This window comes from Sesamum indicum, linkage group LG3 (assembly GCF_000512975.1).
Source record: "Sesamum indicum cultivar Zhongzhi No. 13 linkage group LG3, S_indicum_v1.0, whole genome shotgun sequence".
In the NCBI taxonomy this organism is placed as follows: domain Eukaryota; kingdom Viridiplantae; phylum Streptophyta; class Magnoliopsida; order Lamiales; family Pedaliaceae; genus Sesamum; species Sesamum indicum.
In genome coordinates, this window is record NC_026147.1 from 10935457 (window position 1) to 10959170 (window position 23714).

The 23714-nt window shown below is 32.5% G+C and overlaps 2 protein-coding genes across 4 annotated transcripts; both read left to right on the forward strand.

The window, feature by feature from the left end:
• Positions 1093-6571, forward strand: LOC105158014. Its single transcript, XM_011074609.2, has 2 exons — positions 1093-1628; positions 5716-6571. Exons 1-2 carry the CDS (start codon positions 1467-1469, stop codon positions 6289-6291), a joined length of 738 nt encoding a protein of 245 aa, XP_011072911.1. The 5' UTR covers positions 1093-1466; the 3' UTR covers positions 6292-6571.
• Positions 13443-23671, forward strand: LOC105158015 (L-Ala-D/L-amino acid epimerase). 3 transcript variants are annotated; one of them, XM_011074610.2, is made up of 7 exons: positions 13443-14051; positions 16917-17027; positions 17277-17493; positions 17671-18004; positions 18581-18642; positions 18759-18831; positions 23252-23671. In XM_011074610.2, the coding sequence occupies exons 1-7, from the start codon at positions 13554-13556 to the stop codon at positions 23277-23279; spliced, it is 1323 nt and encodes a 440-aa protein (XP_011072912.1). In that variant the 5' UTR covers positions 13443-13553; the 3' UTR covers positions 23280-23671. The 3 variants fall into 3 exon arrangements, with proteins under 3 accessions (XP_011072912.1, XP_020548358.1, XP_011072913.1); XM_020692699.1 differs by lacking the exon at positions 23252-23671 and adding an exon at positions 22005-22852; XM_011074611.2 differs by having other exon boundaries at positions 13444-14051; positions 23231-23671.

Sequence of the window (23714 nt, forward strand, 5' to 3'; positions counted from 1 at the left end):
ATCCCAATCAAATGCCACAATGAATGCGCAAGGAACCCTATCGTAAGACCTCCTTCCAAATTTGAAGAAGATATGCAGTCCTCTGTAATAGTCCTACAATCGACGTGGGGGCCTTTGGGCCCAAATAGAATATGTGACCTCTGTTCGGGCTGCCGACTACAGTGACCCACAGTTGCTCCTCTCTTTGGGCTTTGGAGACTATTGAAGAAGTTGGATCTTGCCCATCGACAAATACCTAGGTAGCTTGGTCTTCTAACAATTTTTGAAAGATATACTGAAAAAGAAAAATTGAATTAGTAAGAAAAAAAAACCATTAATGAAATGTTTTTTTGTTTTATTGTACTTAAGCGACCTGCTCCGCCCTTGGACTCTTCAACAATTGAAGTCTCGATGTGTGCTTTATTATTCTTTATATTTTTCTTCAAATAATGTAGGAACATATACAAATAGTTATACTCGTAATATATTGAACTATACAAATCAAACACAAATTATATGAGTTAATAATGGTTACATCTCAAATGGGTACATCCACTTATATTGTATGTGCTCCCTCATACGTATGGTTGGTGAACAATGAATGCTCCATCAAGTCGAGAAAAGTTGGAAGAAATATTTTCTCAAGGTTGTACATGATGACATGATCGAGTATAGGACCTAGAATAGATGGCTAACCTACGTCAATACATTCCACACGTGCTTAAAGGTATCTCACGAAAGATAATTGGGATCATCTTATCTAATATATGACAATCATGACTCTTCATGCCATGCAGCCTCAACTCTATCATGTTGTTGTCCGAAAATCTCATCTAGTCCGGAATCACATGATGACATAATCCATCCCAAAATCTCTACAAAAGCCATTGCAAATTGTTGTGCTTGCATTTCACGTAATGCTTTTTAGAGAGAATTCTTATCTAAATTGAGTTTGATCGAATAAAAAATCAATAATAAAATATGTATATTATATTTATAATGTGATTGATCACTTTTCTTGAACTATGCATCAATTACATAACAAATACATTATATTTATTGTATGACTAAAGCAAATTTGATGGAAGAGGGTCCGAATTAAAATTTTCCTACTTTGCAGTTTGAATCAATTTTCGATAGAGAAAAACAAAGCATTATCCCCACTTCTGAAAAGCACAAACTAATACTGATGAGCTGATTATCTTGTCCCATCATCTCTTTCATTTTCGTTATACCGTTGCTTTTTCCCTATCCACAAAAGAATAAGCAAAGGGGTCGATTTAGTGCTCCCACGTCCACGATGTCTTCTCCTTCGAGTTAATCTGGACATATTCCTTTCACTGTTCATGCGTTTATGCGGGTTTGTTAATTGCGGACCTATCCGGGTTTGAAGTATTGAAATGATTAGGTTTAGACTAGTTGAGTTTCACCGACTCCTACAATTCCCCAGCAGAAGCACATAGTTGCAGAAATCAGTGGATTTGTTAATGGAGGAAAAGCAGTTGGACTTCGTGCTGGTGCCGCTGGGCATGGGGGTGTTGCTGGCTTATCATGTTTGGCTTCTCTTCACCATAGTAAACAACCCCAGGAAAACTGTAATTGGTCTGAATGCTGAGAGCCGCCACAAATGGGTGTTCTGCTTGATGGCTGTAAGTATTTTTTACTTCCGCTTTTCTTTTATTGTTTATGGATCTTCTACGATTTGAATGTGATCGACGATGAAGTTTCTGAATCATATTGAAAATGACATAGGGTTACTTGCGATTTTTGGGAATTAGCATCGTATCATCCTGGGAAAAAATAGCTAAACCCCTGTTTATGGTACTTAAAGGGGTATAAGAAACCGGTAAATTGCAATCTACTTTAGGTAAATTGTTTTATTTTTTAAAATACATAGGGTAAATTGCTATTTATTGTTTTTGTAGAAAAAATTTACTCATTTTCAATATCATGTTAGGGTAAATTGTTATTCACCCTATGAGAAGCACCCTTAGCCGTGTAAATGATGCCAAAATCGTGAATTTCTTACATTTTTTATATATTGGGTTAATTACGTTTAGACACCCTCTGGAAAATATGAAATTATACTCTTCCCCACTAAAGTTTTGAAATTGCAGTTATACTTATTCAAAAATTCACTGTTTATACCTGAACTATTTTTGTTACGACTTGGGCAAAAAAAGCTGACGCTTGGAAAAAAAAGTTGCATGAATTTTCAATTTTACCGTTCATTTATCATTTTCATGTAACAATTTTGTATTTGTGAAGAAAAAATATAATGATGTTAACATCACTCCATATATATATATATATATTACATTCATTCTTTTATAAGTACAAAAATAAATATGACAATATTAAATGAGGGGCAAAATTGAGAAATTATGTAATTTTTTTTTACTTACGTCAGCATTTTTCGTCAAACCATAATGGAAGGGGTGTAAACCGAAAATTTTTAAAGGGGGTGTAAGTGTAATTTCAAATTTTCTTTTGGGGAAAGTGTAATTTAACATTTTCAGAGGAGGTTTAAGTGTAGCTAACCCTTATATATTTATGCTATTTATAAGGGTGATACCTTAAAAGAAATTGTGTTGGTATACTATTTATTGATTAAAGTACCTTTAATTTTGTATATTTTAGGGATAATTATATTTACACCTCTTCATCTATTGTTTTTTTACACAAACCACCCATACTTTTAAAAAATTACAAAACCACCCCTGACAACCTTTAAAACCCAAAAATATTCCTGTTGACTAGGCCAACCTTTAAAATAATATTTCAAGGACAGAAATGTCCTTAGGGGTGTTACTGTAATCATCAAAAGATAGAAGGGTGTCAAAGTAAATTTTTTTAAGATGAGTAATATGACCATATATATTTTTTTATTATTTATACTAATTTTTAATTTAAATATAAATTATTATATTAACTTTTTTTTTTGAATCTCTATATAAAAATTGCACCTTTTAATAATTAAAATATTAAATTACTTAATTAATATATAAATTATTCCTTAGAAAAATTATTAAAATTAAAAGATTATTTATCCTCTATTTTTATTTATAACTAAACTTTACTAAAATTAAAATTAAAAATAATTTATGTATTTTATATAAATCATATCAGAATTAATTAAATAATTTATTTATTGAAAAGATATTTTAAATTATTAAATTATTTATTTTTAAAAAATTATCCCTTCTTCTCCACCTACACGGCCATGCCACCCTAGCCCCCATTTTATTGAAATATCTTTTTAATAATTGATTAATTGAATATTTTAGTTATTAAAAGGTGCAATTTTATATAGAGATTTAATAGAAAATAGTTAATAAAATAATTTAAATTTAAGTTCAAAATTGGTATAAATAATAAAAAAAATACATATTACTTATCTTCATAAATATTACTTCACCTCTCCCTACCTTTTGATAATTACAAAACACCCTAAGGGCATTTCTGTCCTTGAAAAATTATTTTAAAGGTTAATCTAGTCAACAGAGGCATTTTGGGTTTTAAAGACCGTCAGGAGTGGTTTCTGTAATTTTTCAAAAGGCAGGGGTGGTTTGTGTAAAAAGGCAATAGGTGAGAGGTGTGAATTTACTTGTCCCTATATTTTATTCACAAGATGTTCTTCTCTTTAACAAATTACTTATGTGAATAATTTTTTAGCCATGTATGTTTAATGGTAATTCAGTGTATCAGTTTTGACAAATGGTTCATTCTAATTTCAATTTCGTTTTGAATTATATAAATATAATAACATTTAAATCATGCATGCACGTTGAGTAGGTTTTGATTGATAATATGAAATAGTGATCATTACTCAGTTTCTCATAACAATTTGAATCTTTTTGATGGACATAATGCTCTAAGTTTGGTATCTTTTATTTCATCCCAGTATATCTGTAGTTATGAATATTTTGAAATCGTTGAAAACACGCTGATGTGTGTGTAATTAGAAAACAATCCAGCCCCTTTTGTGTGCTCCAAAGTACTATTCATACGTGTATGCATATATATACTCACCAATCATATATATATATATATACACGCGTATATATGCCGCTCCTTGGGCGGCTTGGCCTCAAAATCTGATATTGTACTTATGAGACTTCTTCCATTGTGTTGTCCATTTGATCTATGTATGTTACATATAGGGATGGCAGTCGAGTCAAGCCGGCTCACGAGCTTCACGAGTTGGCTTGTTTTTGAAACTCGACTCGAGCTCGAGGTCTTCGAGGTTGAGCCGAGCCTACTCGTTCGCCAGCTCAAATGTTTTTCTTTGCCAGCTCACTAGCTTTTTGTCTTTTCTTAAACATTCATATGTACATATTTTCTTCTTGTGGAGCATGGAAAACAATATCATGAATAGTAAATCTAGTGTACTATTAGAAAAGGAAGGACTCCTGTATTGGTGTTTTCTAGATAGAATTAGTTGTCTGTTAGACGTTATTTAGTTGGTTGGCCATTGAAAATGTCTTCTCATGACTGGTACTGCATGATGTTCTCTCGCTGGGAATTTTATATGGGTGATCTTAGCTTGGGCAAGCATGCTTTCACCTGATCCTAGAGAGGTAGGAGTTATCTACCTGTTAATTTATTTAGTTTTGCCAGCCAGTTGATTTATATTAGGATTACAGTAAGTTCATGTGAAGCTATGTAATATGATGTGGAAATATAACTGACACCACTAAAGTTTAACATTGTTTTGGAGCTTTGTAAGAGAGTCCTCTTTGACAACCCTGATCATAAACTCCTGTGACGACCGGTCCTAGTTTAATCGCAATCCAGTATCTAAGCCAACTTTGGACTTTTCTAGGAAGGAGGTGTTACTAACAGAATCTTGTTTCCCTATTATGCCGAAAACGTTTCTGCTTGTATTAAGTTACAAGTACATCTTCCCTAGTAGTGATGTTGATGTTCAAGTATCTTAAAACTTCTTTCTGTTCACTTGTTCGTGATGATTGGTAAGCAAGGAGCTCAGATCTGGTTCATGGACACTCTGTTGAAACTCCTGGAACTTCCAATAACAAACTATGGACTTTGTGAATTTTCTGGAGTAATAGTAAGAGGTATACTTGGCATGTTGTGCGAATGCAGTAACTAATTTTAAATCAGAACTGGAACAAAATGATCTTACGAGGTTAATTTTAAACTTACACTGTTCCATCTGCACCGGTAGAAAATTATTCATATCTGTCTAGAAATTCTTCATTGTATTTACAGGAGGAACAGAACTCGTCGAATAGTACTAACGGTGTAACCAAAGATGGTTTGGTAAAAATTTAAGATTGATGGTCTATTAAAGAATGAAAATGTTAAGTTTGGAATGGAAAAGTTGTTCCTGAAATATCTCTATTTGCCTTTTGCTAAACCATTTGATTAGTGAAAAGCCTGACCCTGTTAAAACACTAATAGGTAAAAAATACATCAGAGAAAGAAAAAGATGGGCTATGGGACTCCTTGAACTTTTAAAAAAGGGGTAACGTGACCCCTTGTCGAAAGACACAGGCTAACGTGACCCCTTGTTGCAAGACAGTGAGCTTCTTTTTCGGGGAGGGGGAGGAGTTGTTTTTTCTTCTTTCTTTTTTGGTTTAAGGGGGTTTTGGTCTATTAGTATTTTCACAAGAGGGGTAAAATGCAATTCCAGGGGGGTCATTATACATATAATATCATTTTTTATACTGATAAGCCAGGAAACCAGAGTTAAATACTGGTTGCATTTTGCAGGATCCATTGAAAAACGGTGTTTTAGCAGTGCAAACGATACGCAACAATATAATGGCATCTACACTTTTGGCGACCACTGCTATCACTCTAAGCTCACTGATAAGTGTATATGTCAGCAATAAATCGAGCTCTCCATCATTGGCTTTGGTGTATGGAAATAGAACTTCGATCATGGCTTCTGTGAAGTTCTTTACTATCTTGCTTTGCTTTCTGGTCGCCTTTCTTTGCAATGTGCAGTCTATTAGGTACTATGCCCATGTTAGCTTTCTTGTCACTGTGCCGACATTCCAAGACAGAAAAGATGTAATTGAATATGTAGCCAGAAACTTGAACAGAGGAAGCTTCTTTTGGTCACTCGGACTGCGCGCATTTTACTTGTCCTTCCCTCTCTTCCTTTGGGTGTTTGGGCCAATACCCATGTTCGTATGTTGCTTCACGATGTCGTTAGTTCTCTATTTCTTGGACACCACAACGAGCTTTACCAGGGATCTGCACAGTCACTCTATTAAGGCGGAGACCATTGCTGATGATGTGGAGTCAGTTGTACACCCAAACATAACTGTTGTGGAGAGCTAGCAAATAGTGCTCATTGTTATTGTGCTTAGAGGAAGAGTTTTTGGCATGGTTGTTTGGCATCTCACTCATCTTGTTTAATCTCAAGGAGAAAAAATGAGTTGAAATGAGTTTGGTTGAGATGGAATTCTTTCTTTCTTTAGGTATGTGATTGGTGGTGAAATAAAAATGTAATGATAGTAGTTGATGCAACGCGTAATGTGTTAGGTAAGAAAAATAATATGACAGTTGATGTAATATGGTTTGAGTTATTCTTCCTTAATGTCCCATTTACTTCGAGTAATTTATTTAAGTTCGTAATAGGATTATTTTTAATTAAATGAATGATTAAAAAATTCAAGATTATTTAGTAGGTGTTTACTTTGTTGTAGGATAATCTGAGGTGAACAATTAGTAAGCTATCATGCACTATCGTGTCAAGAAATTTTCAGTTTCACGTCATCACTCAAATAGAGAATTTCTTGCGGAGTTGCTCAGCTCACTTGTCCGCAACAAGAAATCCTCCTTTAAAGCATGTGTTGCTTGTGCAAGGTTTCACGGGACCACTTATGTCCCTCCTCAATAATCTGTAACTTGGAACGTTTAAGACTAAGAATATAAACGTATATTTTATGATCATTATCATATACTTGATCATGCGTTATAGGTATATTCGACGGACTTCACGAAATCATTAACGTGGCATATTAATAATTCTTGACTTATTGAAATATTGAAGGTCAAAGTCATATATCCATATATACTTCATTGTAATCAAACATATGGATGGTCATGCGATGTAGTTATGTATAACCTATGAACTTTATTCAATTTCTAAACCATATGTAAAATATGGATGGAGCTTGCCTTTTGTTCATATGAATTCAAATAAGAGTTTATATATAGCTTTGTTAGTGGAATGACTATGTTTCTGTTCATGGTTAGCATTTGCAAAGTAATTGGTATATAGGAATGGAGTAGAAATTGGATTGGATTGGCATATTCAAGTACATTTTTACATATAGTATTGGTATAATTTAGGAAGGAATACTCGTCTCGTGGGAATTCTTATTCGCTTAGGTAAGGGATTAGTTATTCATTCCTCCAATACGGTATTTATAACGTAAATTTCGTGTTTCTAACTTTAACAAAACAAGATAAGATTACAAATGGATTTTTGAATTTAATTGTTTATTCTACGAGTTTGAAAATCCTTACTTGAAATCTTTGATCCTCACTTCAAATATGCGATCTTTGATTTTGATAACTTAGGAGGTGGAACTTGACTTTGATTTCCTCTGATGTTTGACTTGGGTCTTGAATAACTTTAATTCAAGGGTCTTTTAACTTATTTCGGAATTAAACACTATAAACTTGACTATTTTGGGTTGAACTTGGATGTTTACTGGTGGAATCGGAGCTTTGATCTTCCGCCAAGGTAAATTTGTGCTTCAATAATGTTAATTTGTAGGTCTTTTAACTTGCTCTTGAATTAAACATTGAAATTTCTTAATCTCCGAGACAAACGGCTTGATTTTTGTTTTGAATGTAGTGGATCTTCCTTGATTTGGCTAGAGAGGATTTTGTGAGTTTCTGAACGCTCTCTTACTTGTGTCTTCAATTGTGTCTTGAGTTGTGTTTCTTGTCTCTTGGCTTGTGCCTTCACTTGCGTCTTGATTTGTGTCTTCTTGTCTCTTGACTTGTATCTTACTTGGATCTTGAGTTGTGTTTTCTTGTCTTTTGTCTTGTGTCTTGATTTTCAGCTTCTGGCGCCACAAAACTACTTTTGAAGTGTTTGGAATGTCAGCTTCTATTTATAAAACAGCTAAAAAAACGCGCTTTTAGACCAAAAATTAAAAGCACCTTGGGAGTGCTTTTAGTTGCTTTGGTTTCTTTATAAATAAATTCAACTTTATTTTTGACTACTTTAGCTTATTATAGCAATCTTAATTCAACTTTATCGTTTTTTATTTATTTTTAAAATTATATATTTAAAGTTGATATCGAAATTTTTAAATAATTTAAATTTACACTTTCACATATTTAATATTTTGATTTTTTTATATTTTATGTGCTATATTATCTAATGATATTATTTTGTTCAAATATTATTATTTGATTAATTAAATCAACAATTATATTACTTTGTGGGAGGATTATTAAATTAAATATATTTTTTTAATATTTTAAAAAATAAATATGAAATGGTAATCAAAATAAAATTTATAATCTTTTGTGAAAAATAATTATTAGTGACAAACAAGAAGTAAATAATAAGCAAAAAAATTGTATATTTTTAATATAAAGACAAAACAGTCTTTCATCAATTAAGTTTATTTTAAAAGTAATTTTTCTTACAACACTATCAATTTTGACTTTTTCTGCTTTTCACTTTTTCTTACAAACACTACCCACTTTTGATTTTGTTACAACTTCCAACTTTTTCTACAAAATCACTTCTCTAAAATGCATAAGTTTTTGCAAACACTCGCGTGAAAGACTTTGCGCATATTCACTTAATGAGATAGCGCGATTCGATTGGCCCTTCATGATTCATACAGCATTTATTTCCTTAATCAGAAGATATGATCTAGAATTCCCAAATTATTGGTATTTAATTTCGTTGTCCCTTAAATAATTCGATTCCATACATTACAATATTCGTTTTATCCATCAATTTACATTTCATATAAAAAATATAAAATTGATGGTAAAATATATTGCACATTTTAGCATAAATTTTGCATGCCTATAGTACTAGTTATTCTTAACATGTTGTGAATGAATTTCGTTATTTCTCTTGATGAAATTATCCTTCGAGTCAGATCCATTATGATCAAATAGATTAATACAATTGGTTCTTCGAATCTTATAGGGCAAGGGTCATTGTTAGATGACTATAACGAACAACGGGTATTCTTAAATTAAGAATTAATTAAATAATATAATTATTAATTAAATTATAATGAATAGTGAAGTTAAGGGGTCATAATGAAATAAAATGACCAATTAACTTAATTCCATGTTGAAAATTGGAATCAAAGTCACCATAACATTAAAATATTAAAAAAAAGAAAGTAGACAATTGTAAGAGTAATTAAGTAAAAGCAAGTGGATGCCAATGATTCGAAAACGAGATTCCTTTGGTACGTAGGCTGAGAGGGTCACAGGGAATTTGTCCCAACCCAAACATCCATCCAAGAGACAATTTACTGTTTCCAGACACAAATACTATGTTTGGTTTCATGTTTTTGTATTTTTCGACACAAAATAAAATACATTCAATATTTATTTTTATATTTTATTTGTGTATTTTTTTATATTATATATATAATATAAAAGAGACATAATTTGATAATAAATAATTTTTTTTTTATTTTTTTGTCTCTAAAAGATACAACATTAAACATACATATTTATATATAAACATATATATAGAAAAGATATGATTTGACAATGAACAATGATTTTTGTCTTCCAAATCCCGACATCAAACATACATCATTTATTTCAAAATACAAAAATCCAAACATACCATCTATCTTCAACACACACTTATTTATCTCTAATTTTCTTTTTCTATCTCCAAAATACAAAACAAAACACTCAAAATACAAATTGAATCATTATGAAAAGTTTTACGTTTCAACTTTCAGTTCCTCACCCGACATTTTCTGTTCCAATGCAAAATACAGTCTGATTATTTTTTGTGGTAAAACTATCTAACAATTGCACACAGAGTTTATATATTAATCGATCACATTGTCTAAAAATTTGAATTATTAGACGATCATTTTGGTCGATGAAATCTGGTTTAATTAATTAAGTTGAGGTCCCATAACTTTAAGTTCGTAGGTTTAAACTCCATTAATGTGTGTGATGTTATTCTACTTTAATAGTATGTGTTGATTGAATATGATTATCTGATTCGATGATTATTATATGATTGTAGGTGTCAGTTATTGTTAGATGTAAATATTTGATATTAATGATTGTAATTGATTTATGCAATAAATAATAGTTCATTGATTTTATTTCAAAAAAAAAAAAAATTGTTTGATTTCTTAGCATGCCCCACATTTTTTTTTATTAATGGACTGGTAATAAGATTCGAATTCAAAAGCTTTTATTTTGTCTGACTTTAAGATCGTGGATTCGAACTCTTCTAATGTGTCTGATGTTTTTCTACTTTTAGTAGTAGGTATTGTTATACTTTAATAGTAGGTGTTGATTAGACATAGTTATCATATTGATGATAGTACGTAGTTGTTATAATTGTCCGTTGTTGTTATATATGAATATTTGATATTGATGATTGTAATCTGTTATATACAAAAAGAACAAAAATAAAATAAAGAACTGATCAGAACTTCTCATAAACATTTTTTTTTAATCATTTTAAGGGTAAATTACGACACTTTCCTTCAAGTTTGATATAATTATGAATGCCTTCTTATTATTTTAAAAATTAAAAATACCCCACTAATTTTAACGGTCATCTAACAACTAACCCGATCCATTAGTCTCATTAGTTCTTCATCCATTTTTTATAATAAACTGACAAAATGCCTACGTGGATTACAAATTTAATTATACTTATTTTTTTTAAAAAAATTATGGACTAATAAGAACAATTTTTTTTTATAATTTTTAAAAAAAATTTCATCCACCTCGTCTGATTTTTTATATTTTTAATATATATGTATATTTAAAAAGAATACAACAAAGGCAAACTTAGCAATTTCAAGCCTCCATCAAATGGTTCGATAATTTAATCCAAAATGCCCTTATAAATTATAAATTTAATTTCACTTATTTTTTTTAAAAAAAGTATGGACTAATTGATCAATTTTTTTTTTAATTTTTCAAAATTTTTCATCCACCTCGTTCTATTTTTCTTAAAAATAAGAAATATAACAAAGGCAACATTGGCAATTTAAAGCCGTCCTCAAATGATTACAAACATCAGAAGGGAATTAATAATTTTTCAAACAATAATAGAGTATTTATAATTATGCCAACTTTCGGAACATGTCGTTGTAATTTACCCTTATTAATACTATTGATAGAAACATTTAAAAAATAATAATTTTGCATGAAAATAAGTATGCTTCACGGTATCTTAATTACTATATAATTTTTATTAATGAAATAAGTATGGAGTTATTATATTTATTAATTTAGGTTGTAATTATAATTATTTAAGATTTAAATTAGGGATAATTACATTTACATCCCCATCTATTATCTTTTTATACTAACCATCCTTATATTTTGAAAAATTACAGAAACCACCCCTGACAGCCTTTAGAACTCAAAAATGCCCCTGTTGACTAGTCAACCTATAAAATAATTTTTTAAGGACAAAAATGCACTTAGGGTGTTTCTGTAATTATCAAAAGATAGTTTTCGTTCTATTTAAATATTTGATCGAGAGCATGATCATTAGATAGTTTTTAAGATAAATTCAAATTAAGTTAGTATCATAGTTTTGGAAATAAGATTTCAAATAAATGAATAATAAATATTTAATATATTTAAAATAGATGATGTTTCTAATCATAAGGCTTTTGTTTTACAATTAAATAATTCAATTATAATCTTGAAAATGAAATTTTTTATAAATACAAAATAAATGTGTAATATATTTAAAATAGATCATGTTTGTGGAGGCCATGATCATTAGGTAGGATAAATATAATTAAAGTAGTTATTATATTTGTATAAGATCAATTTCAAATATATACAAAGTAAATATTTAATATATTTAAAATATTATTAAGTAATTTTTTAAGATAAATACAATGAAATTAGTTATAGTATCAGAGATAAGATTTTGGATAAATACAAAATAGATAGTTAATATTTAAAATAGATGATGTCTCTAAGCAATAAATTTGTTTCTAGATAATTAAATAATTTAAAAAATATAATATTGAAAATATGATTACGAATAAATACAAGATAAATATTGTATATATTCAAAATAGATGACGATTCTAACCAATAAGATTTTTTCTTAATAATTAAAATATTATATAGCTGATTTTACAAATAAATACGAATTAATTATTAATTTAAAATAAATGAGATTTTCTAACCAATAAAACTTTTTCTCAGTAATTAAAAAATTCAAAAGAATGGCAGAAAAGATTTTCTATCGAAGTGGTGCTTTCACTTAATAATAAAATATAAATAAGAACAATTACATAAATTACAGTAAACTAACGTAAAAGTAAGACAAAAAATCATACGTTTGGTGGGATTCAAACCCATTATTTGAAATTTATTCATGGGACATCAACCTTATCATTAGACTAAAAGTATGTTTGGTTGGGGTGAAAAGTGAAAGTATAAGAAAAATGGAAGTAAAAAAGAATGTATTAGAGATAGTTTGGTATATGGTTAGGGGGAAGAGATAGAGGGTAAGTAAAAGTCAATGTACATGAAATTCATTTGGAGTCCAAATTTATTTCCATTCAAAATTAGGTGGAAAAGTGAACGTATAAGGCCAAAAAAATAATAAAAATATATTTTTTATTTTTATTTACTCTATTACCTGTATACATATTTTTCTCTAATTTTGTTATCGTTCGTGCTAATAAAACCGACAAAAGTGCTGGTGTTTGATTTTAATTTCTTTATTTGAAAGCATTGATAGTAATTTTTATTTTACTTAAATTAGTTATTAGTAAAATTAAAAAATTAGTATTTTCTTGTCAATCTATTTTCTCGTATCAAATAAGGAAAAGTACTTGAGATTTACTCCATTTTTAATCAAACTAAATAAACTGAAGAAAACTATTGTTCTTTCCCCACCCCTCCCCCCTTCACTTCTTTTTTCCTCTAACTTGAATCGAACGAACCCTAAAAAGATTACTAATTAGTACAGATTAACATATTTTTTTAAAGTAATAATAATTCATTTAATGGGACTGAAATCTATAGTTTTAAATTTATTTATGAAACCTTAACTTAAAACATCATTGGTTAGCATTCATAAGTATTGTTTGGGTGGTAAAAGCAGTAATTTAATGGAAGAGGGCTCTTGCTCTGGGCAAAGGGCCAACACACACGCAACACAGTAATATAATCAACTTCACAAACAGTCCTTTACAATTATTTAATTAAATAAAGGAAAGAAGGTTTTTCTTTTGTTGTTTTCTGACTGACTCATCAGTAGCTACAAATGGAAGCAAAGGATTCACATCACTCTCTCCCTTCTTCCAATCAAGTCCCCTTGAAAGTTGAAAGTGTTTGACAGATTCCCACTTCGCTCTATTGAAATGGGTCCTTCTTCTTTGGTTTCCTTGCAATCAACGCCGCTCTGTTTCTCCTCGGGTGTCTCTAAATTCTCTATTGCCCCAACCACTGTAAACCTCCCACCAAAGTGTAAGAAACTCGTCGTCGCCTGCATGGCTGACGCCCCACCGGCCGCCCCACCGTCTACATGTCTTGGGTTCAAGAATTTGATGGAAACGTTTAGGGTTGATGTCCAGAGAGCAGAAGGTAGGCCATTGAACGTGCCTCTGATCGCGCCCTTCACCATTGCGTCGTCGAGGCTGGACAGAGTGGAGAATGTGGCTATTCGAGTTGAACTAACTAATGGGTGTGTGGGATGGGGAGAGTCTCCTATTCTTCCACATGTGACCGCGGAGGATCAACCCACTGCTTTGGCTAAAGCTGCGGAAACCTGTCTGTTTCTGAAGCAGAGTTCAGGCAAGACTTTGGGCCTCGTTCTGAATGATATTAATCGGATCCTTCCTGGCCATTCGTTTGCTTCAGTGAGTTTCAGTTTGGATCCCTTTTTTCAGCTTTTGGTTTGAAGCTAGTTCTATTCGGTGCCTGACTACCTTGTTGACTCTGTTGTGTTTGGCTGAGTAACCTTTGTTTCTCCGAATTTTTGGGTTCTGTGCGTCTGTTTTCGTGTATCTGAGTTTTGTTCGTAGTAGGTTGAACATTTAACTTTTTCAAATCAATGTCGATCACAAATTAGACTTCCCAAGACCTGTGTTTTGATTGAATTGGATCTAGGGAGAGTTTGTTAGAGCTTCTGCCATTAGAGAAGTGCCAATTTGAGGGAATATTGAAATTTGTAGCAAAACTGAAAGTTGGGAGTATTTGAAAAAATAAGTAGAAGTAGCTAGATGTTAAATTAGGATTGAAAGAACACTTCTAAAAAAAGCTTAGTTGATTAAAAATATTTTGGCCTCATGTGTCAAAAAGAGGAGACTATTTTCATTCAATATTTGCAGGTATCATTTGCCAATATAATTATTTTTCTGAAAAATAATAAAATTTTCTATTGGTATATTTCCTATTCAACTTTTTACAAGTTATAATTTATATCATTAAAATACTGAATACTAATAAAAAGGTTAATGGTTAAGTCATTGTTAATTGATGCACAATAAGTAAATTTGCATGACTACAAGAAATGTTCTTTTCCCATTAATTAATCATAGCATCTTATTATGGGAATATATAAAATAATGTAGCAAATAATGTATAAAAATTATAAAATAATAAAATTGTGAAACTGTAAATTCCAATGGTGTTAACTCATCCAAATTATTTAAAAAACCCAATATTAATTGTAGATGTTCAAATTTGAAGAATAATTAAAAAGAGTAAATTTGGATTAAAATTATTATAATGAGGGTACAGTGTCCAAATTGAAGTTGATCTATAAAACATGAAAGGAGATAGAAGCCATGAGCTTCTGCTTAGGAGTGCCTTCTTTTTTGAGTTTAGAAGGAGAAAGCGTTGCTCCTAAATGCTCAAAAAGTACTTTTTTGAAGCAAAAAGTTGAAAAGTGCGTAAGTTAAGCTCTCATGAACAATCCCTCATTGGTGTTTCTCAATGTAGATCATGGTTCGATTTTGTCTATGGCCCTGGTCCTTGTTTAATCACCAACCCTATTTCTTGGCTTTTCTGCATTTGTGGATTCAAATAGTCTTTTGTCCTGTATCATGATTGTGATCAACTAAATGAAATTGTTAAGAGTGTAAACACAAATTTAGGACTAAGATTAATACTGCTACTTATAGACATGAATAAAGACTCTAGTTCTCATTGAAACTCCACTTTGCGTTACAGTGAGTGGGTGCATTAACATTCCAAGTTGTAACCTTCATTACATAATCTCATTTACTCAAAGATTGATATACTTATTTTTTTCTTCTGTTGCATCCTCGATTATATAGGATAAATAGTATTGTATCACCTTTGAAATATATTCCTCCGCTAATGTAGCTGAACTGGTTAAAAATGTTACATAGCCACATATAGTTACTTGGTCTCCTCTGAATGACTAACAAATCAAAGACTCCAGTAATAAGTCAGTTGGAATTTTGAGGATCTTGTCCGTTGTGCACTAGCATTCAGCTTTGAGAATTCAGAATGGCCATGTATGTGGTTGCATATCTTGTCTGTGCATGCATGTTCAGGTTGGTTCAACTTTGGGTGCATATATGCATGTCACTCTTCTATTCCTGTGACTAGCAAGTTTTCACTAGTTGATTTTGTGAATCTATGTAGTCCTTTTGCCACTGCAAACTGCAACTTTGTTCTGTATCTGTCAAATGGTCTTTCTGAGCCACATGAGAAACATAATTGTGATGGCTATTATATTGTCACTTTTGAATACTGTTGTAGGTTCTAAATAAATCAAATTATAGAGGGTTGTTGATATTCTTGTGCCAATTTTATGGAGACAAGCAGAATATGCCACCTATCTGAAATAAAACGAAGATGGCAAATGTAGGATGTAAATGGACATATAATTTTACTAAATGCCAACCAGACTATAGATAAATACCAGTCTGGACTTCATATCAATGAAGTCGCTGTTTTTGGAGATCAACTTCTCTAGATGTCTTTCCCCACTTTAATTATTGTGTCTCTATTATCATTCGGACTCTGAAGCTGTCTGTAAGTGGCAACCAGAATCTTCATTTGGAAGTGGGAAAGGAAGCACAGCCATTAGGATCCATATGCTGGGCCCTTTCATTGTTTCACATCCTTTTCAAGGTTAATAAGTGTTTAATTTAGTCTTTTCTAGGGCATGTCCCTACGGACAGAGAATTGTTGTGGGTAAAAAAAGTTGTTTGGGTTGGTTCCAGACGGTGTGGTAGAAGTGGCCACAGAGTGGTGGGCTTATGTAGACAGGGTTGAGTGGACAGAAATTGTTGTTACCATGTATGCAGGTTTTGCTGGAGCTCTTCCTAGTGACTTCTGCAAGGTTAATTTGTTTTCTTTGTTCTTTTATCCTCTCTTCTCTTTCAAGTTGCATCCAATGACACTCGTACTTGTAAGGTTGCGTAAACAAACTCTGTCAGAGGTTTAGTGTAAATCCAAAGTTCCATACACTAAGTAGACTGGTTTTAGGAGGAATTTAACAACTCTTACCATGAGATACATGGTAGGATCATAACCAATATCAAATTATTAGCAGCTCATTACTCAGAGTACCAGAAATAGTTGCAGCTTTGTCTGATTTACTTTGAATGAACTCATAATTGCAGTCTGGAACTCTTGAGTTTCTCAGTGCGCTTTAAAAATTGCAATTTTAAGATTATACTTGAGGCAAATCAATTAAGAAAATAGTGAAATTTCTGAGGCTCATTGAAGTGTATCTGCTGATGAAGGTCAGAGCAGGAATTGAGATGGCACTGATTGATGCAGTTGCACACAGCATTGGAGTACCTCTGTGGAGACTGTTTGGTGGATTTTCAAATGCAATAACAACTGATATAACAGTCAGTTACCTTTCCTATTAAACTCTTTTTATTTGAGATGTGGTAACGTTATTTGAATAAACCATTCACAACTTAGAAGTAGCCCATATTCATGTGATGGTAATCTTGAATCTCTCTATCAGTAAGAAGACAAGTAAAAAGGAAAAGAGAAAGAAAGAAACCAAAAAAAGGAAGAAAGAGAAACGAACTTAAGAAGGTCTGAGAAGTATTCTTTGCCCTCGTTGACTAATTACAACAGTTGTATGTCAGATTCCAATAGTTTCCCCAACTGAAGCAGCTGAGTTGGCTTCAAAGTATTGTGTTCAAGGTTTCAAGACTTTGAAGCTCAAAGTAGGGAAGAATCTGAATGCTGATATCCAAGTGCTTCAAGCCATACGCACAGTCCATCCTGATTGCTCGTTTATTTTAGATGCTAATGAAGGTTATAGCTCCGAAGAAGCCATTCATGTTCTGGAAAAACTACATGGTAAGTCATTTTGAGCGTTCATCATGCGTTGGATTTATGACCTGAAGAAACTTGTGTGAGAACTAAAAATAAAGCTCTGTGTCTGTGGTTGCTTGCGAAAATAAATGCAAGTTGTGCTTATTGTACATAAGTTGTATGTTTGCAATTATAACGTTTTCAGTTTGTATCCTTTTGCAGAAATGGAGGTAACGCCTATTCTTTTCGAACAACCAGTTCACAGAAATGATTGGAAAGGTCTTGGTTATGTTAGTGATGTCGCAAGAAACAAATATGGGGTATCTGTTGCTGCTGATGAAAGCTGTCGGGGTTTAGCAGATGTAAAGAAAATAGTGAAGGAAAATCTTGCACATGTAATCAACATTAAGCTTGCCAAAGTTGGAGTGCTTGGGGCCCTTGAAATTATTGATTTAGCAAAGGCATCAGGATTAGATTTAATGATTGGTGGTATGGTTGAAACCAGACTTGCTATGGGCTTTGCTGGTAATTTGGCAGCTGGCATCGGGTGTTTCAAGTGAGCATAATTTATTCATTTAAGCAAAATTTTATGCAGTACCTTCACATTCATAATATTGACCTGTTTCATTGAATTCCATTTCAGAAAACCCAAATTTAACCAATTTTAACTAGAATTCTCAATTTAGTTTACCAAGAAACTAAATTTCCTTAAATCATGGTGGATGACTACGATCAAGGCCTGTTATCTGTATAACTAATCTTTAACTATATCTGTGAGCATCCATAACTGCAATAAGATTAAAAGAGGATAAAAATAAATGTGGCATAAAGATTGTAGTGATATTATGTGCAGCATTATCTGCAATCCCATGTCTCCAGTGGTCGCTTTACTTCAGTTCCATTTTTTCATTTACGGATTTGTTTCCATGGACAACACCTACCGACTTATTATGATTGGATTCTCAACCTATCAGCAGTTGGTCCAGAGTTTGGGAATGTTGTGTGTGATGTGATTTTCTTTATAAGTGGCATGATTCAGTTGCTTATTACAGTGGATATTCTTATCGATATGCTTGCATTGTTAATTGGTAATCAGCTTTCGTATAATAGCTGACAGATGATTCATCTGCAGATTCATTGATCTAGATACTCCCATTTTACTGGCTGAGGATCCAGTTCTTGAAGGTTATGAAGGTACATTTTGATCTCTTTCAGAGTTTCCACCTTATTTTTTGGAACTCTGCATCACCAGTTAGTGCAAACATATTATATTTAGCTGCTTAATAACTCAAATGATTCTCTGTGCTTAGTTTCTGGTCCACTTTACAAGTTTTCAAACGCTAGAGGTCATGGTGGTTTTCTACATTGGGACGATATCGCATGGTAAGTACTAATTCGATGCTCAACTTTTATTCATCATGCTTTAATACATGCATCATTTGTTTGATGTTTAGGGATGTAAGGCATGCAGACAAATAACATAACTGAGATCTTTAGTAGTTCTCCAATGGTTACTTGGAGCTCCTATTTTAGTTATTAATCATTTTGCCTTTATTCTGTACTTTTATTCTCTAACAGTTGCATTGAGGCTTAATTGACATACTACGTTGTGAATGTCATAAATATTTTGATCAAGCCAGCAACTATTAGAGCAACTTTTAGGGTCTGGTGTTCTCTTGCTAACTTAGCATCATCCTAACAAACTCGAAGTTGAGGTACTGATTTGCCCATGTAGGTTACTTGATGCTTCAGGTTCCTCATCTAGCGCTATGCTAGGTTTTTTCTATTATGCTGGACTAATTCCATTTGATCTACCTCAAAAAAAAAAAAAAAAAAAAAGAAAGAAAGGAAAAAGAGGAATTTATTACCTCAAAGGAAATTCCACCAAAAAAAAAAAAAAAAAAAAAAAGAAAGAAAGGAAAAAGAGGAATTTATTACCTCAAAGGAAATTCCATTTGATCTACTGCAGCAATTGCCAGCTGTTTCCATTCTTCCCAACTATGGTGAAAGCCAGCGTCATACTAGAATGAATTTAATTTGAACTCAACAAAACTTAGCAGCGGTTGTTTGTGTTGTCCAACATGTGAAATCGACTGTTGGATTCTTGTGGCCGATGATGGCTTTAGGATGGTAACACCATTTTTTCTTGTTTTGAGGACTTCACATGTTAATTTTGTGATGGTTTGGTGTAAGGCAGGGCTGGAAAATGAAAATTTGTCATACTTTTTATCCAAGCAAACATGATATTATATTTTTTTGGAAAGTTTAATCAACACATGCAAACAAAATATTGGATGGGATAATCTAATCCATCAACCATTTTATCACTCATTTATCCCATCCACCTGAATAAACATCCCCTGAAGGTTTAGATTCTCTTCAGTTACCACCCTTGATTTTGGCTTGGTATCATCCTCTAGTTTTGACAATAATTCTATTTTCATTACTTTCATGGTGACCTTTGTTTATCATAATTAGTTTTTCTGCAATTATCTTGAACAGGTGACTGCATTATCCAGCTCTTCATTACACTAACACCTGGCTGAACTTTAATCCCTATTGTCTTTGATATTCCCTCAGCGCAGAGTATCATCCTAAATTAAGAGGAGCTCATTTTTTTGCTATATTATGACATAGGCCTCTATCTTTCAGCAAACTTCAGTTGACAAACCTTACATTCATTTGCATAATTTTACTCTGATTAACTTTTATGCTTCTTGCTCGAAGATATTCATGATTCATACTTCTAGGAAATAAATACTATAGGTTCATTATACCTAATATATACTTTGTATGCTTGGGATACTCTTACATGGTAAGGGAGTTGGTTGGTGTTCTTATCCGTTATCTACAAAGGTGATAATTAAGCCCATGCAATGTCCAATGTATCGAGTGAGTCTTTGGGGCTTTGAAGATCTAGATTAAAAGATAAATAATTGTTAGTTGTTCAGCTCACATATTTTAAGAACATTTTTTATGAAATTGTTCATCAACAGACAGTGTCAATGTGGAACGGGAGCTATTTTGTGGCAGTATTCTTTTGTTTCACAGTTTCAGCATGAAAAAGAGTAGTTAACAAGAACTAGAAAGGAATTTGGTCAAAGTATCCTATTCTTTCTGCAATTTAAAGATGTTTCTGTATATAATTTTGAAAAATAAAGCATCTATATATATATATATGTATTTATAGTCACAAAAGCTATTTACAATTGTCGTTAATTTTAATATATACTTATTCTGTCCCAGGTAAAACTTCGCTTTCTCTCCTGGGGACATACAGACTAAGCTCCTAAAATCAAATACTTCTTCTTAAACCTACTCTTTTAGTTAAAATAAGGTTGTGACATCACTATCTCTCAATCACTATTAACAATAATGTAAAGGTGTTGTCAACTCCCGCCTAAAACTTTGATCCAGCTCGAAAGTGGAACTTCTGAGTGGGGAGAGTATCAAATAGATTTGATTAGAATACTTCTCCAAATCAACAATACATTATCATCCAATGGAGTTGCAGCTGTGAGGCTCTCCTTGTGATTGGATTTTATGCCATAGCCCACATATTCCAATTTTCTTTTAATGGTTACTACTCTTGCCTTATAAACTGTGTGATGCTTTTAAAACTAATGTATTTTGATTTCATAGTGTAAGAACTGTAGGGAACATGATAGAAGTGTGATTAATATGGTTGTAGGGACCATTATAGTGCAAGAATTTTTATCTTAAGTAGGTCAAGATCTAAGTATATGATATAATATGTTTTGCACGTGTATCGAGACAAATGCATATCCTTGTGAGACAGGTGATTCTGGTGGTTAATTTGTTCATGTTGAACCATATGCAATTCCATCATATTGACTGAAGAAAAGAAGAGACGGTGGGTGAGATTGTATTTGCCTGACAAATGAAGAGTGAACAATATTAAATAGAAGTGTTGATTATTTATCCACATTTTTAGATAAGAATGTGGTTGAGTCCATCTTGTCATCAGTTGATAACATGGATATGGATAGTGACTGAAGTATCTTGCCATTACTTGATAAGATGGATATATCCTAAAGAGAGTTTGAACTGTGTTACAAGGCTCTATAACTCCATATATAAATATGGAATCTACCAACTCAACAAACACATTATTTTCATATGTTCTCTCGGTCAAATCGCGAACACAAAATATCATACATCTCAAAAGCTACCTTGAGGAGAACCACCAAAACATTTCGGAGATTTAAAGTGTGGATAATGGACAAGATATTGGCTGCCTTCTCTTGAGGAAGGAAGTATTATTGGAACTGAAAGGAGAGAGATTAGATCTGTTCGTGGAACGAGGCATATCAAAGATCAGTCCATCCCTATATCAAGTCGTACAAGATCCACAAAGTTGGTATTTTGCTGCTACGTCAATTTGTTTGATGTTTAATATGTTATAATTTGCCAACAAGAAGAAAGAAAGCAGCAGCAGCAGCTGGAGGAGTGTATTTTACACTCTACTCACACACACAGAGCAACCTAATTTACTTTCCTTTCCAGTGATCCCAAATAGAACTGTTCTTTTGCAGAACCTTCACTTGGTGGTTACCTTTGGTGGTCTCTTCTTGCAAATCCAAATTTTCACTTGGATGAGATTGCCGTGACTCAGAGAGGAGGGAAAGACCCTAGAACTGAGCGTTGCTTTGTTTTTGAGAGTATCAAGAGACTGTATCATGATGAAGGTTCTAGCTTGTATTCTCTGGACCAAAAAGTCGCTTATGTAGTTCAACCTGCTGCTGTTTGATGGGGGCTTGAAAGCAGATAAAATTCACTAGGTAAACATGCATGGTTGACAAATGAAGCACTAACTAGATCACCATAGAGATATCAATCCTGCGTTATAATAATATCTCATTGACCGTGATATACAGTTATCCTTGATTCTCTATGTATCTTTTACTATAATGAGACAGATTATATTTAGTTTCCCTAAAAGCACTCACTGAATATGCGAGGAGGACTTCTTCAGAGAAAGAGAGCAAATTTCATCATTTTTAACTCTGTAAGAGAAGCAGTCTCGGACCCTTGTATCCTGTCATTTGCTGTTGCTTGGGAGACGTCTGATTTGCTATAACATGCTTGATCTCGCACTTTCTAATTCACTAATTGTCACATTCTCACTAGTTCTCGCGTAGACTTTTGAGCGAGCAGTATGGTGATAATTTATGTATATGATGAATTGTGGTCATCTGTTTGTATCAATTTACTGTTCAGATTAGATCTATTTCATATATTTAATAATTGAAAGCAATATTTTATCAGTTTGCTGCTAGTTTATCCTGCATTTGGTTCGCAGATCTGTTACATATGTTATACCTCAGCTTTTCTATATCTGTGAAACCCTGCTCGAATCCTCTTTAAAATAAACATATTTAATTCTTTTTCTGGAAAAACACATTTCTGAATCTGGCAACCAGTTGTCAATTGCTTTCATGTCGCTAAATGCTCTGTTGAAAGTTTTAACTTACTTTCATAGCTTGCTTAATTGTTCTGTTGTATCAAATTCGACCCCTTTAACTTTCCAATTTGCACCCAGGAAATTCAGGTATACTGGTAGTTCTTCATCTAACTTCTCTCCACTCCTTTAATTCTGTTCCTCTATCGCTTGCTCTAGACATGTTCTTGTTATCTACTGAATATCAGCATTGAATTTCTTTCTCTGAAGTCCATTTTGTTCTTGGATAGAAATTGAAGATAGTGTATTACTGATTCATGTGACAATGAATTGATTACTTTTTTTATTTCCTTCATTCAGAGTCTTGCATATTGTACCTAGGTTTATGAAGAGACTGCAGAGTGGCTGAGTAAGGAACATGAAGGACATAAGCAAGGAATTGATAGAAAAACACCATGTGGAGATGTCCGTCACGGTCGGGTTCTTGCATAAGTTGTATACAACTTTTATGAACCAGTTCTTTTGGAAGCCATAGTATTTGTAATGACACTGGGCATTAAGTTATCCAAGACTGGAAATCTTGGACATAAATCTCGTTGTTGAACAAAGTTATCTAGCTTAATCCAGTTCTTATGCAAGTGACTTGCTTTGTTCTTAGCACCTGCCTATATATATAACAATGGCGACTTCTATTATAGCTGTGCATATTTCCTGACAACTTTTATGTATAAATACATTTGTCGGGCATGCTTAACAAGAAAATGCCTGTTCTATGTTGACTTGGGACGACATTTCCAGATGCATTTGGTCTTTCACCTAAAACTTGCAAAATTCTTGTGCTTGT